Below are 17,737 nucleotides of genomic sequence, written 5' to 3' on the forward strand. Positions count from 1 at the left end.
AAGAACAAAACACTGTCTTTAAATTGTGTCGTTTAGTACTCGTTACGCTAGAATGCTGCACAACTCTAATCACCACTACAGAATGTATATGGAAACACTAAGTGCAGAGGAGAATTTACATGGATATTTCCATGGCTAGTGAATGAAAGATAAGAATAGAGATGGACTTTGTATGGAATAGAGGCCGGGGGGTGGGGGAGATAATTTGTGCGTGTCATATTGAGATGCTTCGACAGGTGAAAACAAAGGACCCATTTCTGAAGCAAAGAGGCCAAAAGCTAAGCACCATAGATCAATTGGTATAACATTAGGAGGGAGTTGCAGTGATCCTTTCTTCATCCAAAATGTAGTGGGGATCTGAAACCAAAAACCCTCATCACATTTAAAAGTACCTGGTTGAGCACTTGGTAACCAAAGGCTGCAGTGGAAAGTGGGACTAATCTTAATAGCTCCCATTGAGAGTTCAATGAGGAGGGATGGAAAAGATTCAAGTGGAGCGCTGGCATTGGCACAGATTATTTGGCCAAATAGCCTTTTTTACTGGATTTTATGCAATTACTGCGATTGTCAAGTCTGTAATGGAAACATCATGGTTTCAAAAACTACGATGAGAGGTGAACAGGACAGGACATCACAGTTGCAATCAGTTAGGATAATGTAGTCAGGGAGGAATTGAAGTCCGTGTCAAGCTTGCAGCATTTGTGCCAGGGGCTAAAAAAATATTCCAATGTTCAGCATGAAATGGATGCGAGTCAATCAGACTGTTAGCAAAAATACAATGAAAAATGATGGTAAGGGAGAGCTGGCTGTGTTAAGCCACACATAGACACACCAGTAACAACTTGGAGAGGTAAAATATGGGTGTTGAGAATAGATCCTCCAGGGCTCAACAATGACACATTACCAAGTTGGCATTTTTTGAAAGGTCGCTTGAGCAGACTAGTGAGAACTGTAAATGAAAATCAATGTTAATAAAACAATAAAATGCTTTCCATTATTTTTATTAGAGCTCAGTGCAAATAAATGCTCTAAGCACTTACATTCCTCCATCTGGAAAGTGGCCCAATGCTTTGACTTAGATTACTAACATAACTTTTCATTAGCATCAAAATATCAAAGCTTGATTACAAAACCAAAGCACAACATAATTTGATTCACTTTTGATTTCAGATTTGAAACCCTCAGGCAAAGAAACTGTTATCTCTATAATGGGAGCCACTATGCAATGAGTTCATTTCTAAACTGCCTGTAGTTCTGTAGTTTTCCACTGTGCATTGTGCTACTTCAGGTAATCAGATAGCTGTTAATTAATGAAAATGTCAGGTGAATCCCTCATCTTGGGTCATCATTATCCATTCCGAAACTGTATCCCGATATCATTAACAGTATCCAGTGCTACTTCCAGCTCAATTAACTTAATGTTATGCAAATGAATGCTCCCATCATCAGATTAACCCACAACGTTAATAGCATATAATTGGACCCTCAAATGGGGCAATTAGAGAAGGCTCCTTCCATTCGTCTTACAAGGCTAATTATTGTTAATAGAAGACAGGGACTACATCCCAAGGCTACAACCAAGAGGGGCAGCTGTCTGTAGAATACACACTAAACACACATAATGCGTGATTATTAATTCTGCAGTGTAGTGCGGGACATATAAAAGAACATAACTTTAAATACAGAACCCTGTAATATATTATACAAAATTCCTTTATACTCTTAGTTCAGGGATACCTACATTTTCATGAATACTATTTTTAATTCCAGACTTCTTCCCATTGTTCCAGAAAATATAGTTGCACAGCTCTGAATGTCTGGTCCACCGTTTACAATAACAAACACAATTGTCATCCACTTTGATTTTTTTTTTGGCAGCTTGCGCTTGTAACTCCTGTCAGCAGCTGCCTGAAGTAGATTTATTCATAGGGTGCAAACTTCTTCACAGACATAAATCCACAAAATAATCAGTGCTTTAGTTAACAAGACATCTGCAGATTTAATTAAATGTAATTCTTGTATTTTAACATGTTTTGGGGATCGTATTCCAGATGTAACTAGTGCTCTGAACATAAATGTTGAATGGATTACTCACTGGCTAGAATTGCAACAGTTTTCCGGACTTGCTATCCAATATGCTTTCGTGTAAAGACAAATTTGCTATTGTTTGCGTCAAAATGATTTAAACAAAAAAAAACATCAAAATCAAAATTTTTGCATCGCTCATCGATTTCTCGAGAAAGAGCCTGAGGGTTGGCTTGCAGGATGGCGTTAGATTATGAAAGGATTTGACAGTAGATTTTAAAAAACATTGTAGGAAAAATGTTCCCGATGTTGGGGGAGTCCAGAACCAGGGGTCACAGTTTAAGAATAAGGGGTAGGCCATTTAGGACTGAGATGAGAAAAACCTTTTCACCCAGAGAGTTGTGAATCTGTGGAATTCTCTGCCACAGAAGGGATTGGAGGCCAATTCACTGGATGTTTTCAAGAGAGTTAGATTTAGCTCTTAGGACTAAGGGAATCAAGGAATATGGGGGAAAAGCCAGAATGGGGTACTGATTTTGGATGATCAGCCATGAGCATATTGAATGGCCTTCTCCTGCACCTATTTTCTACATTTCTCTGTTTCTAAGGCTTAAGCAGGTATATCCAAGGACCCTTTGGGAAGCTAGAAAAATCCAAATCCATATGCCTTTCTAAAAGTATCTTAAATACCACTGTCCTATCTGCCTGAACCATCATCTCTAACAGCATGTTTCAGGCACTCACCACTCTGTGTAAAGAACATCTCCTTTAAACTTTGCTCCTCTCATCTTAAAGCTCGCTGATATTTTATTTTTCTATCCTGGGGAAAAGGTTCTGATTATCTAACCTATCTATTGGCGGAGCAGTGGAGCATTGGTAGAGTTGCTGCCATACAGCGCTAGAGGCCTGGGTTCGATCCTGACCACGGATGCTGATTGTATGGTGTTTGCATGTTCTCCCTGTGACTGCGTGGGTTTTCTCCAGGTGCTCTGGTTTCCTCCCACACTCCAAAGACGTACATGTTTATGAATGGAAACGTCAGCTATTCATTTTCTCCAGAGATGCTGTCTGACCCGTTGAGTTAATCCAGCTTTATCTGTCTATTTGCGGTTTAAACCAGCACCTGCAGTTCCTTCCCAAATCATCCTGGTAAACCTCCACTGTGCCCTTTCAAATACTTCACATCCTTCCTGTAATGGGGTGACCAGAATTACACACAATATTCCAATTGCAGCTGAACCAAAGTCCTATAAAGCTGCACATTGACTTCCTGACTCTTATAATCAATGCCCCAACCTAAAAAAATAAGCAGAACCATATGCCTTCTTTACCACTCTATCCACTTCCGTTGCCACTTTCAGGGAGTTATGGAATTGACCTCTAATGATCATAGTTTTGTGTAGGAAGGAACTGCAGATGCAGGTTTAGACCAAAGATAGACACAAGCATTGTCTACTCTCCAGTGTTCTGGTAATTTGCTGTAGCTAGAGACGATGCATAGATCACCTAATAAATTCTGCCCCATCTAGTCTTGGACACTGGACAAGTCCCAGTTAATATTGAAGAAGTTAAAATCAAGAGTTAAGAGTCAAAATCGTTTTATTGTCATATTTCCCGGACAGGACATTGAAATTCTTACTTGCAACACAACAGAATATGTGAAAATGTAAACAAATCACCCACTGGGACAACCCATTGCACTGGGATCTTTTGGCAATCTGCCTACATATCTGTTCCTCTGTCTCCCACTTGCTATTGGGGGCCTATAGTACAATCCCATTAGAGTGCTTGCACTTTTCTTAATTTTAAGGACTACCCATATCACCTCAGTGGACACTAGACAAACGCTGGAGTATATCCTCTTTCAGTGCTGCTGTGACTGTCACCCTGATTAGTAAACCAACTCCACCACCTCTATTCCTTCCCTCTGAATCATGTCTGCAAAATCAAAACCTCAGAACATTGAGCTGCGAGTCATATCCCCCTCTCAACCACATTAGTGCAAAAGCCACAACATCATAGTCAAAATCACCGATCCAGAGTCCAAGTTAATTTACTTTCTCCACAATACTCCTTGCATTGAAATAAACACACTTTAGCCCATCAGCTTTACCATATTCTTGCACCTCTCCCAGTCTGTCCTTCCATTGAAAATAACTGATCTTATCCTCTAACTTCCCCTCACTCCTTCCAATTTCGACCTACTACTCTGGTTCCCAACCCCTTGTCTTTCTAGTTTAAAATCTCCCGAATAGCACTAGCAAACCTCCCTGCAAGGATATTGGAACCCCCTCCAGTTCAGATCCAACCAATCCCTTTTGTACAGGTCACCTCTGCCCCAAAGGAGACCCCAATGGTCTAAAAATATGAATCCCTGATCCCTGAATGAACTTCTGACCCACGCATTTATCTGTTCTATCTTCCTATTCTAGCCGCAGTAGCACACGGCAGTGGGAGTAATCCAAAGATTCTATCTTTGAGGTCTTGTTATTTTTAATCTTTTGCTGAAATTCTTACATTCCCTCGAAAGGAACTCATCCCTTTATGTGCACAACTTCCAGCTGCTCACCGTCCTCCTTGAGAATGTTCTGCATCATTACTAAGTTTGCAGCTGGCAAAATACGGTATCGTAGACATCGAGATCGTGGTTAGCAAGAATGGCAGCGTTTTCTTGATCATCTGGGCAAGTGGGCTAACGAATGGCTAATTGAGTTTAATTTAGATAATTGTGAGGTATTGCATTTTGGGAAGTCAAACTAGGGCAGGACCTTTACAGTGAACAGTAGGGCTCTGGGGAATGTTGTTGAGCAGAGGGTACCTAGGAGTATGTGCATAGTTCCCAGAATGTGGCCTCACAGGTCTATAAAGTGGTGAAGGCAGCTTTTGGCACATTGGCCTTCATCAGTCAGGGAATAGAGTATAGAGGTTGGGATGTCATGTTGCAGATCTAAAAAACATTGGTGAGGCTGCACTTGGAGTACTGCAGGAAACATGCCAACTGAAAGGGTATAGAGAACCTTTGCGAGGATGTTGTCAGGACTCAAGGGCCTGAGCTATAGGGAAAGGTTGGGCAGCCTCAGACTTTGGAGCACAAGAGGCTGTGCGGTAATTGTACATCTATGTATAGAATCATGAGGGAATAAATAGGGTGAATGCACAATATCTTTTTCCCAGTGTAAGGGAATCAAGATCTGCAGGGTACAGGTTTAAGGTGAGAGGGGTAAGATTAAACAGGAATCTGAGGAGCAACATTTCACACACAGGGCACATGGGTATAGGAACAAGCTGCCAGAGGAAGTAGTAGAATATAGGAAGCTGGGATCATGTGTACCCCTGGAGGAGATTCGGGTCTGATGAGTGTACTTAAGGAAATCAGGGTGGCACAAAGAGGGCAGGAGATAGCTCTGACAGATAAAATTAAGGGGAATTCAAAGAGATTTTATAAGTACATTAAGGGTAAGAGGGTATTCTAGAAACAGGGCACTTCAGAAACCAAAGTGATTATCTATGTGTGGAGCAGCAGGAGATAGACAAGGTCCTCAATGAATATTTCTGCTCCGTTATTACCATGGCGAAAAACATGAAAGCTAGGGAACTCTTGTGGACAGTGAATATTACCGTCAAAGAGGTACTGGATGTCCTAGGGTGTATGAAGGTAGATAAATGCTCCAGGTTGATCAGATATGTATGAATCATTGTTAGACACAGGTGAGGTGACAGACAACTGGAGGGTAGCTAATGTTGTGAGTCTGTTTAAGAAGGGCTGCAAGGAAAAGCCTGGGAACTATAGATCTGCGAGCCTAACACTGTGGTAGGTAACTGACTGGAGAGGATTCTGAGGGATGATAAACATTAATTTGAATAGATGAGCTGATTAGGGAACATCGGCATAGTTTTGTACATGGGAGATCATGTCAAACGAATTTGATTGCATTTTTTGAAGTAGTAACTAAAAAGGTTGACAAAGGCATGGCACTAGACGTTGTCAGCTCTCAGCAAGGTCTTTGATACGGCTCTGCATGGTAAGCCGCTCTGGAAAGTTAGATCACATCGGATCCAGGGAGAAAAAACTAACTACTGGTAGATAAAGAATTGGTTTCAAGGAAGAAAGCAGAAGGTGTTGGCAGTATGGTACTTTTCGGGCTGGTGAATAGTGACAACTGATGTGCATCATGGGCTGATTATTGTTTGTTTATATTAACGATTTGGATAAGAACATTTAAGGCATGATTAGTAAGTTTGCAAATAACACTAAAGTAGGTGGTATTGGAAACAGTGAAAATGGTTATCAAAAATTACAGCAGGCTATGAAACTTACAGAATAATGAAAGGCATAGATAGAGTGGAAGTGGAAAGGATGTTTCCACTGGTGGGAGTGTCTAGGACCAGAGGTCATAGCCTCAGAATTAAAGGGCGCTCTTTTAAAAAGGAGGTGAGGAGGAACTTCTTTAGTCAGAGGGTAGTTGATATGTGGAACTCATTGCCACAGAGGGCTGTCAGTGGATATTTTTAAGGCAGAGAGAGACAAGTTCTTGATTAGAACGGGTGTCAAGGGAAATGGGGAGAAGGCAGGAAAATGGGATTAGGTGGCAGAGTTAGTCATAGAGTCAATGAGTCATAGAGTGATACAGTGTGGAAACAGGCCCTTCGGCCCAACTCGCCCACACCGGCCAACAATATCCCAGCTGCCCTAGTCTCAATTGCCTGCGCTTGGTCCATAACCCTCCAAACCTGTCCTATCCATGTACCTGTTCAACTGTTTCTTAAACAATGGGATAGTCCCAGCCTCAACTACCTCCTCTGGCAGCTTGTTCCATACACCCACCACCCACTGTGTGAAAAAGTTACCCCTCGGATTCCTATTAAATCTTCTCCCCTTCACCTTGAACCCATGTCCTCTGGTCCTCGATTCCTCTACTCTGGGTAAAATAGTCTGTGCATCTACCCGATCTATTCCTCTCATAATTTTATATACCTCTATAAGATCTCCCCTCATCCTCCTGCGCTCCATGGAATAGAGACCCAGCCTACTCAACCTCTCCCTCTTGCTCACACCCTCTAGTCCTGGCAACATCCTCGTAAATCTTTTCTGAACCCTTTCAAGCTTGACAATATCTTTCCTATAACATGGTGCCCAGAACTGAATACAATATTCTAAATGCGGTCACACCAACGTCTTATACAACTGCAACATGACCTCCCAACATCTACACTGAATACTCTGACTGATGAAGGCCAAAGTGCCAAAAGCCTTTTTGACCACCTTATCTGCCTGCGACTCGACCTTCAAGGAACCATGCGCTTCTACTCCTAAATCCCTCTGCTCTACAACACTAGCCAGAGGCCGACCATTTACTGCGTAGGTCCTGCCCTTATTCGACGTTCCAAAATGCAACACCTCATACTTCTCTGTATTAAATTCCATCAACCATTCCTCTGCCCTTGACCAATCGATCCAGATCCTGCTGCAATTGATCACAACCTTCACTATCTGCAAAACCACTAACTTTTGTATCATCAGCAAATTTGCTAACATTGCCCTATATGTTCTCATCCAAATCATTGATGTAGATGACAAACAGTAATGGGCACACCATTAGTCACAGCCTCCATTTGAGAAGCAACCTTCCACCATCAGCCTCTGCTTCCTTCCACAGAGCCAATTTGCTATCCATTCAGCCATCTCTCCTTGGATTCCATGAGATCTAACCTTCCAGAGCAGCCTACCATGCAGCACCTTGTCGACTGCCTTACTAAAGTTCATGTACACAACATCTACAGCTCTGCCATCATCAACCTTTTTGCTCACGTCTTCAAAAAAATCAATCAGATTCGTGAGACACGACCTCCCTCGTACAAAACCATGCTGACTGTCCCTAATCAGCCTTTGCCCATCCAAATGCCTGTATATCCTATCCCTCAGAATACTCTCTGGTAACTTACCAACTACAGATGTTAAACTCACGGGCCTATAGTTCCCAGCATTTTCCCTGCAGCCCTTCTTGAAAAAAGACACAACATTTGCCACCCTCCAATCCTCTGGCACCTCTCCTATATTTAAGGACAACTCATAAATTTCAACCAGGGCTCCAGCAATTTCCTCTCTATTTTCCCGCAAGTTTGTCCTTGGATGTATCTGATCAGGCCCCGGAGATTTGTCTAACTTCAAACACAACAGTACCTTTAGTACTTCCTCGATGGTAACCCTGACTGCTCTCATAACACTTCCAGTGACTGCTCCAATTTCCTCAGTCCTACTGTCTTTCTCCCCAGTAAATACAGAGGAGAAATACTCATTGAATACTCATCAGCCATGATTGAATGGCAGAGTAGACTTGATGGGCCGAATGGCCTAATTGTACTCCTATAACTTGTGAATGTGAATTAGCTTGGAAAATGGGCTGAGGAATGGATAATGGAATTTAATGCAGATATGTGTGAGATGTTGCATATTGGCAAGTCAAATCAGGAAAGGGCCTTCACAATGAATGGGTGGAGCCTTGGGGAATGTTGTAGGGCAAAGGGATCTAGGAATACAGATACATAGTTCCCTGGAAATTGTGTCACCAGAGGATAGATGGTACATTGGTCTTCATCAGTCAGGGTAGAGTCTAGAAGTTGGGACATCATGCTACAGTTGTACAATATGTTTGTGATGCCACATTTGGAGTACTGTGTTCAATTTTGGTCCCTGCTATAGGAAGGATGTCATTAAACTGGAAAGAGTGCAGAGAAGGTTGACAAGGATGTTGCCAGTACTTGAGGGGCTGAGGTTGGATAGTCCAGGACTTTATTCTTTGGAGCGCAGGAGGCTGAGGAGTGATCTTATAGGGACGTGTAAAATCATGAGGGGTCAATGCACTTTTACCCTTTCAAAAACAAGAGGTTATAAAAGTTTTTACTCGGAGGGTGTTGTGAATATAACACTGACCGCTTCCAGAAGAGGTAGTTGAAGCAGGTACTACAACACCATTTAAAATGCACTTAGACAGGTTCATGGATATGAAAGGATTAGAGGGATATTGGCTAAACGTTGGAAATTGTGGAATTTTGACAAACACTGTATTATTAAGGAATATAAGGTTTCGCTGATGTGATTAAATGGACAAGTTTAATGCAGTTGAGTGTGAAGTGTTGCAAAGGAAGAGGCTCATCCATTGTAATGCACAAATAAGGTTTTGTACTTCATCTGCCTAAGGAAACGTTACCACTGGTTCCAAGCCTACACATATGATATTTTCATGCCATTGTAAAAACTCCTGGAGTAAAAATTCACCACATATTTATGTGGTAATATGAAAAGGCATTTTAAAGTCCATTATCCTCTTAAAATAACATAATTAAAATAATGTGAAACAGTACTTGACTCAATATGCTAAAAATCTCAGTTTAACAACCCCAAGATTGCATGTCCAGAAACAGCGCAAGTATAATTGCGCATTCAATGAAATTTGAGTTGGACAAATCCAGCAATGTGTGGTGAATATAATTAGAAAACACACAGAGAAAGCTGAGAATTTACATGAAATGCTTATTTGAAATTCCAGAATCCCCTCTCTCTTATGGACACAATTTCACAACCAAGTTTCTGGCTTGTTCATTTTCTATTTCATTGCAGATACAGCACAATAATCCTCTAAAATCAGACCTTACGAAAGTGCTTTCTCTACACACAGAACTAAAGAGTGATGAATATTCCACTGCATGCCCAACAAACTTCTTGTAAATGGCAGGGATAGAGGACAGGTACAGCTGCATTAGAACAATTAATGAGGAGTAAGATAGGGTTGTGCTATGCAGAGCAACACCTACCACTTCAAACAGCTAAAGACCGAGTAGCTGATAATGTGGTTATTAACCTTACTGGCCCCAGGATTGCGCTGGAGATTTCAACTCCATTTTCCCATTGATTCTTCTATTAATCTGTTGTGTGTTCTCAGTAATCCATATGGGGATTGGCACTGGAGAATACTGAAGCATGTGCAAATACAGCACACTGATGGATTCATTTACCTGTACTCAAGCAGTTAACAATCTTCTGAAAAGTTCCCTGAACAGAGTACAAATTTAGTCAAACTAATACAATGGTGGTAACAGATTTCCCATTCTCACTACTTAATCTTCTGTTAGTAATGCTTTAATTTTATTAATTTAACCATGCTCAAGTTAAATTTCATGACATGGCAGTACAGAGGAACAAAGTAAAAAAGGAAGCCATGTGCAAGGAAACTGGTTTAGATTTCAGGTGCTTCCCCCTTCTTAATACCAGCATCATTAAGAATCAATTGTTTAGAGAAACAGATCTGCACAAAATTGCTTAGGTCGTCGTTAATTTAGGGAAAAATGAATCTATTTTATTTGTAGCTTGCAGATTTCATTTATTTGCGTGAGAAAGAAAAATAGGGTGAGCAACCTTATTTTCAGATTTTTTAAAAAACATTATATGTTTTAAAATAATTTTATTTAATACATTTTAAACTATTAATTATTTAAAATCTGTTAATGTATCACTTTTAATGATTTTTGAATGGCTCAGATATTCAAAATCTTGAAAGAAAATTGACATCTTTAATGGAACGTAAATCTTAAGCAGAACGTTGCTGTCTACTAAGGGTTTTCTCAGCATCATCATGGACAAGGCCTGTTCTGACCCATCCGAGGATCATGCCCAAGGGGTTTTGATCAGATGCTTTTTGTCTTTTCAGCTTTGGTCTTTGTCCAACCATCTGCCAATGGAAAATCCCCCCTCACCTGTATCCACTTATCACTTGCCATAATTGTCCTGCCCCCTACCTCTCTTCCAGCTTTCTTCCCCCACTCCACTGCAATCAGTCTGAAGAAGGGTCCGGCATGTCACCTATTCATGTTCTTCATAGATGTTGCCTGGATCCACTGAGTTAATCCAGCGGTGTGTCTATTTTTGACCCAGCAAGTTGTATAACAGGACAGCTGCTACCTGGGAGGGAGAATGCAGTAGATGTGTCCTACTCAGCACAGTCAGGGCATATTGATGCATTATTCTCAGTAGAGCAAATCTAACAGAAGGTGCCATTTTGAGAGAAACAATTCTCAAGCAATGCAACTAATATAATTGGATGATATGTTTGCCATTTTCTTGACAGAACAAGAATGTCTTTTGTACACAGTGGGCCAAAGTGAAGTGATAACTCCATATGTGCATTGTTTTTTGTTTTTCAATACCAGGTCTTAAGAACCAATTGAGACAGAAACCAAAGCTGTAAACTTTGAAGGTAGACACAAACTGCTGGAGTAACTCAGTGGGACAGGCAGCATCTCTGGAGAGAAGGAATGGGTGATGTTTCGGGTCGGGACCCTTCTTCAGACTGTATACTTTGATACTGCATAAGCAAGATTACTTTAAAATAAATCTCATAAATTCAATCCCTCTGGCTCTCCAAGATCTTAGAGTGCAAGTGCCAAAGGACAAAGATCTATCCCCTTAGGAATTGCATCCTAATTTATTTTCATGGCAGAATTTGATCAAATATATTTGTAAGAATAACAGTGAGACCATAAATACAAAGAGTAAATTAGGAAGTAACTTAAATTATCCATTAAACGCAGAGAAAACAAAATCAGAGCTTGTCCTTTCAGATATAAGAGATGTGATAGTTTTAAATGCTGTCTGGAATTGAAAAAAAAAAATCACAATTTTATTTTCTAGCTCTTATCTTTCTCCTCAAATCTCCCTCTGCCTTTCCCTCTCTTTGTTATGCTTTCTGTACACCATTTGACATAGAATATTTTAAAATATACATCCTGGCATATTGGGGTTTAATACGGTGTGGCTCATTAACGATTTTCTCCAAGACCTAAATGCTCTGCAGGAGGAATCATACTACACCAGGCCAACTATTTCCTACCTTTGATCCTTTCCTGACCCCCACTCCGGGGTGCGCAGTTACATTACAAAGGCAGAATTGTATCATTTAGATTGTAATGCGCTGGTTACAATACGACTGTGCAAATGACAATATATTGTGTTATAGGTATTATATTAAGGCTTACCTGTTTGATAAGAATCCTGCATCTTTTAACATCTCTGCTTGCACCGCATGATGAGGAAATCCATGCATCACCCAACCCAGCGTGGAACAATCCAGTTTACTTAGCCTTTGAGACATACATTTCATGACCATAGCATCTGGAACTAGAGCCCCAAAATAGAGTTGCATGATTACAATATTATGTGCTGAGCAGTATTATACAGAATTACATGGCTATGTTTCTGAGTTTGTAAAACAAAAAAAAATTGTTAACTTTTCCAGTTTACCTCTTGAGATTTTGCCTCAAATATTTTTGCAGATGCAACATGTCATTTAAAGAGCAGGGAATTGAATCAAAGATAGTTTCTAACTTGATGCCAATTCCAAGCTAGGCGTTTGGGTGATAGCTGACATTCACAAACGAAGCACATTCCTCCCAGTCCATCTATATTTCACATTCAGACAATGATTTCTTATAGGACTAATAATACATGCTCCATTTCTGTTTGATAGTTTCAGGTACCATGAAGAGTAATACTCACATACCACAATGTTTTATACTTCATCCCATTGGTATTTTATTTCACCATGGAACGCTGCAGTTTATTATGAAAATATTTAATGTTTGAATAATCATGTAATCTATTTTGTATTAGCTGTAATACAATGAAAGGAAAAATAGATTATCTGTTGCAGTTTACAGGAGTGTGTTATGTGCAAATTCACTGATGTTTTACTTAGATCACAGCAGTGATTATTATTTAACAGTGTTTCATTGACTGTAGAGGCCAATGGGGCATTCCAATGAGCAAGTAAAAGATGCAATAAAAATGCCAGCCGTTTCATTTTGCTCATGCTTTATGAAAATTGTGGAATTGATTTATTTGGGATTTAGAAACACCAGATGAATGAAATCTCAAAAGTTTCATGAATAGTGGTGTGCCAATGCTGGCCCTGAGGTCATTGGTGGTGCCTTTATTCCTTATCCTTATAGATCATTGTAATTGAAATTCATCTCAATGACCTACCATATTTTCAAAGTGATCATAAATTTAAAAGGAAGCAATATACATGATCAAATTTAATTTAAACTCAATTTGCGATATCATGACACATGTACCCCAACTCTCAATTTATTTACTTAATAATAGTGGAATATTTGTTTATGGAAGGGTTTAAAATCAGAATATTTTACAAGCACAAACTATATGCTTAAGGATTCAACGTGTATTGATATGATGTGATCGTTCTGTGTCCCATCATGTAGGTTTAGGCACATCAATAGTCACTGTGTCCTGACATGGTTTGTGCACCATGCTATACAGCTTGGTGATAAATAAAGCTACAACCTTTACCACCGCCTGATACTTAAAAGTACTGGAGAAAAAAGATCAAAAGTAGGAAACGAAGAAAAGCTATATTGGCCAGTAGTTCTCTTGTAACGGACTGTAATATAGATGCTAATATACAAAAAAAGACATAGTGCTGGAGCTACTCAGCAGGTCAGGGAACATCATCTGACCCAGCGAGTCAGGGGACATGAATAGGTGACATTTCTGTTTAGGACCTTTCTTCAGAGCCCGTAGAAGAGTCCTGACCCAAAATGCCCCTATCCATGTTCTCCAGACCCACTTAGTTACTCCAGCACTTTTTTAAACATGATATAAACTTTGAAAGTATATCTTTACAACACCTTTGGGTTACTGACATTGTGATAGGTCCTGGATAAATCCAAGTTCTTGATCAAATCGCATTCTCTTCTAATGGAACACATATCTACCAGGAACATATTCTTTGTTGAATTTGATGCAAGTGTATTGTTCGGGTTTAAAAGCAGCTGTCATGAGGGCTGCTAAAAGAGGATACTGCAAATGTTTAAACAAATTCTTGCTACCTAGCCCAGTGCCTCTTGCATTTTTAATTATTTACAAGCACAGACTATAATATCAACTCTCTGAAAAATATCACAGGTAATAATGAAATTGATCCTCCTGCCTCTAATTCACAGTGAATTAAGGGGAAATTGTGCTCATCAATGCTGGAAAAGAAATCTCAGAAGTTTTCACCAACGATGCTATACAAAAGATTTTTGGTTCTGCCTGCCATCTGCTGGGGAATGTTTTTAACAGCATCACTGCAGTTCAGTTCTGCACACCATCAGAATGGGTATAACACAAAGAGCTGGAGGAATTCAACAGTTTCATTTGGGTGAAAAACAAGGATCAGTTATGAATAAATACATTTTCTCCATTTGCATAAATGAAATTCTTAGAGCAGCTTGTAATGGAGCCGACCAGAGAAAAGGCAATTCTGGATTTAGTGTTGTCCAATGAACCAGATTTGATAAGAGAACCGCTTGGAGGTAGTGATCATGATATGATTAGTTTTAATCTGCAATTTGAGAAGGAGAAGGTTAAATTGGAAGTGTCAGTGATGCAGTTGAACAAAGGGGACTATGAAGGCATGAGAGAGGAGCTGGCCAAGGTAGACTGGAAAGGGATCCTAGCAGGAATGATGGTGGAACAGCAATGGCAGGAATTTCTGGGCATAATCCGGAAGACGCAGGATCATTTCATTCCAAAAAGGAAGAAAGATTCTAAGGGGAGAGGGAGGCAACCATGGCTGACAAGAGAAGTTAGGGATAGAATAAAACTAAAAGAAAAGATGTATAACACAGCAAAGAGTAGCAGGGAGCCAGAAGATTTGGAAACTTTCATAGGACAACAGAAGGAAACAAAACGGGCAATATGGGCTGAAAAGATGAAGTACGAGGGGAAGCTGGCCAGGAATATAAAGAAGGACAGTAAAAGCTTCTTTAGATATGTTAAGGGAAAAAGAATAGCAAAGTCAAATGTGGGTCCCTTTAAGGCAGACACGGGTGAAATTATTATGGGGAACAAGGAAATGGCAGAAGAGTTGAACAAGTACTGTCTTCACTAAGGAAGACACAACCAATCTCCCAGAAGTACTGGAGGACAGAGGATCTAAGGGGATAGAGGAACTGAAAGAATTTTTCATTAGGCAAGAAATAGTATTGGGTAGGCTAATGGGACTGAAGGATGATAAATCCCCTGGGCCTGCTGGTCAGCATCCCAGGGTCCTCAGGGAGGTGGCTCTAGAAATAGTGGATGCATTGGTGATCATTTTCCAATGTTCAATAGATTCAGGATCAGTTCCTGTGGATTGGAGGATAGCTAATGTTATCCCACGTTTCAAGAAAGTAGCGAGAGAGAAAACGGGGAATTACAGACGTGGTTCGCCTGACTTCGGTGGTGGGAAAGATGCTGGAGTCAATTATTAAAGAGGTAATAATGGGGCATTTGGATAATAGTAAAAGGATTAGTCCAAGTCAGCATGGATTTATGAAAGGAAAATCATGCTTGACTAATCTGGAATTTTCTGAGGATGTGACAAGTAAAATGGATGAAGGGGAGTCAGTGGAAGTAGTGTATCTAGACTTTCAGAAAGTCTTTGATAAGGTCCCGCACGGGAGACTGGTGACTAAAATTAGAGCACATGGTATTAGGGGTAGGGTGTTGACATGGATAGAAAATTGGTTGGCAGACAGGAAGCAAAGAGTAGGAGTGAACGGGTCCTTTTCAGAATGGTAGGCAGTGGCGAATGGAGTGCCGCAACTGTTTACCACATATATTAATGATTTGGAAGAGGGAATTAGGAGCAACACTGGCAAATTTGCGGATGACACAAAGCTGGGTGGCAGTGTAAGCTGTGAAGAGGATGTTAGGAGGTTGCAGGGTGACCTGGACAGGTTGAGTGAGTGGGCAGATGTGTGGCAGATGCAGTATAACATAGATAAATGTGAGGTTATCCACTTTGGCGGCAAAAACAAGGGGGCAGATTATTATCTCAATGGGGTTAGGTTAGGTAAGGGGGAGGTGCAGCGAGACCTGGGTGTCCTTGTACACCAGTCACCGAAAGTTGGCGTGCAGGTACAGCAGGCAGTGAAGAAAGCTAATGGAATGTTGGCCTTCATAACAAGAGGATTCCAGTATAGGAGTAAGGAGGTTCTTCTGCAGTTGTATAGGGCTCAGGTGAGACCACATCTGTAGCATTGTGTACAGTTTTGGTCTCCTAATTTGAGGAAGGACATCCTTGTGATTGAGGCAGTGCAGCGTAGGTTTACGTGATTGATCCCTGGGATGACGGGACTGTCATTTGAGGAAAGATTGAAAAGACTAAGCTGGTATTCACTGGAGTTTAGAAGGATGAGGGGGAATCTTATAGAAACATATAAAATTATAAAAGGACTGGACAAGCTAGATGCAGGAAAATTGTTCCCAATGTTGGGCGAGTCCAGAATCACGGGCCATAGTCTTAGAATAAAGACTGAGGTGAGAAACAACTTTTAAGACCCAGAGAGTTGTGAATTTGTGGAATTCCCTGCCACAGAGGGCAGTGGAGGCCAAATTACTGGATAGATTTAAGAGAGAGATAGATAGAGCTCTAGGGGCTAGTGGAATCAAGGGATATGGGGAGAAGGCAGGCACGGGTTATTGATTGGGGACGATCAGCCATGATCACAATGAATGGCGGTGCTGGCTCGAAGGGCCAAATGGCCTCCTCCTGCACCTATTTTCTAAATACTGGAATTCCTGCATCATATACTCCGAGAAATACAACATCAATCATTATACACAGCTTTTTCTGACCTCACAAAAACCTTTCACTACAACAATTGCAGGACACTGAAGATATCTTCTCAAATTTGCTTTCCCTCAAGAATGCACACCACTTTAATCATAGCTTCAAAGCTCTTGTCCTACCAACAGGTCCACACACTCCCAATCTCACTCCAAAATGGTGTCAATCTAGACAGTGTTGTCATACCAACACTTTTATCAATTTCCCTCATCACAATGCTACACTCTGCCTCCATCAAACTTCCAGATAGAGTGGAGTTAATCTGCAAGACAAACAAAGAACTGTCCACCCAGGGCCGGCCTTAGGAGGTGCGGACGGGGCCCAATTGGGAACAATTTTGATGAGCCCCAGGTTCCCAGCCAAGGTCTGTAGAATCATAGAAATATAAATAAAGTCTATTATAGACTTTATATCTCTATGGTAGAATGGAAAGTAATCAAAATGTGCGTTTAAAAGTACACGCGTCCTAACTTAGGTGTGTGTGTGTGTGTGTGCGCGTGTGTGTGTGTGTGTGTGTGTGCGTGTGTGTGTTGTCTGTGCGTGATGTGTGTGTGTTAGTTGTCTGTGCGTTATGTGTGTGTGTGTGTGTGTGTGTGTGTGTGTGTGTGTGTGTGTGTGTGTGTGTGTGTGTGTGTGTGTGTGTGTGTGTGTGTGTGTGTGTGTAGGGAAGGAGAGAAGGGAGGGAGAGGGCTGGCGGCAGGAGCGATGCCGGGGTCCGGGCGTAAGCTGAGGCCGAGGTTTGTAAACGTTGCTCCAACCCCCGGCCCAGCCCTCCCTGTATTGTTCACCGCGTCTCCCCGGGGAGAGAGAGGGGTGGAGCCGGAACTGTATGCGTGAAGCATGGCGACTGGAGGTGCGGAATGCTGCCCCGGGACCGTGAGGGAACGACCCACCTACCTCGCTACCCTTCTCCCCCCCCCCTCCCCATCTACCCGTTTCTTCCCCCTCCACCCCTCTACTCTCTCTCCACCCCTCTCTCCCCCTCTCTCACCCCCTCCACCGGGCATAGATCTACCCGAGCCGAGAGTAGATTACTCTGGCAC

At 41.3% G+C, this 17,737-nt stretch overlaps 1 protein-coding gene across 1 annotated transcript in view; it reads right to left on the bottom strand.

Moving 5' to 3' along the window:
• Positions 1-17,737, bottom strand: part of ak8 (adenylate kinase 8) — a 111,883-nt gene that overhangs the window by 19,344 nt on the left and 74,802 nt on the right. Inside the window, exon 11 of the mRNA XM_033048678.1 lies at positions 12,055-12,196. Within this exon, the coding sequence (XP_032904569.1) occupies positions 12,055-12,196 (142 nt within the window). The remainder of the gene's footprint in view (positions 1-12,054; positions 12,197-17,737) is intronic.

Source organism: Amblyraja radiata, chromosome 32, assembly GCF_010909765.2.
Source record: "Amblyraja radiata isolate CabotCenter1 chromosome 32, sAmbRad1.1.pri, whole genome shotgun sequence".
NCBI lineage: Eukaryota > Metazoa > Chordata > Chondrichthyes > Rajiformes > Rajidae > Amblyraja > Amblyraja radiata.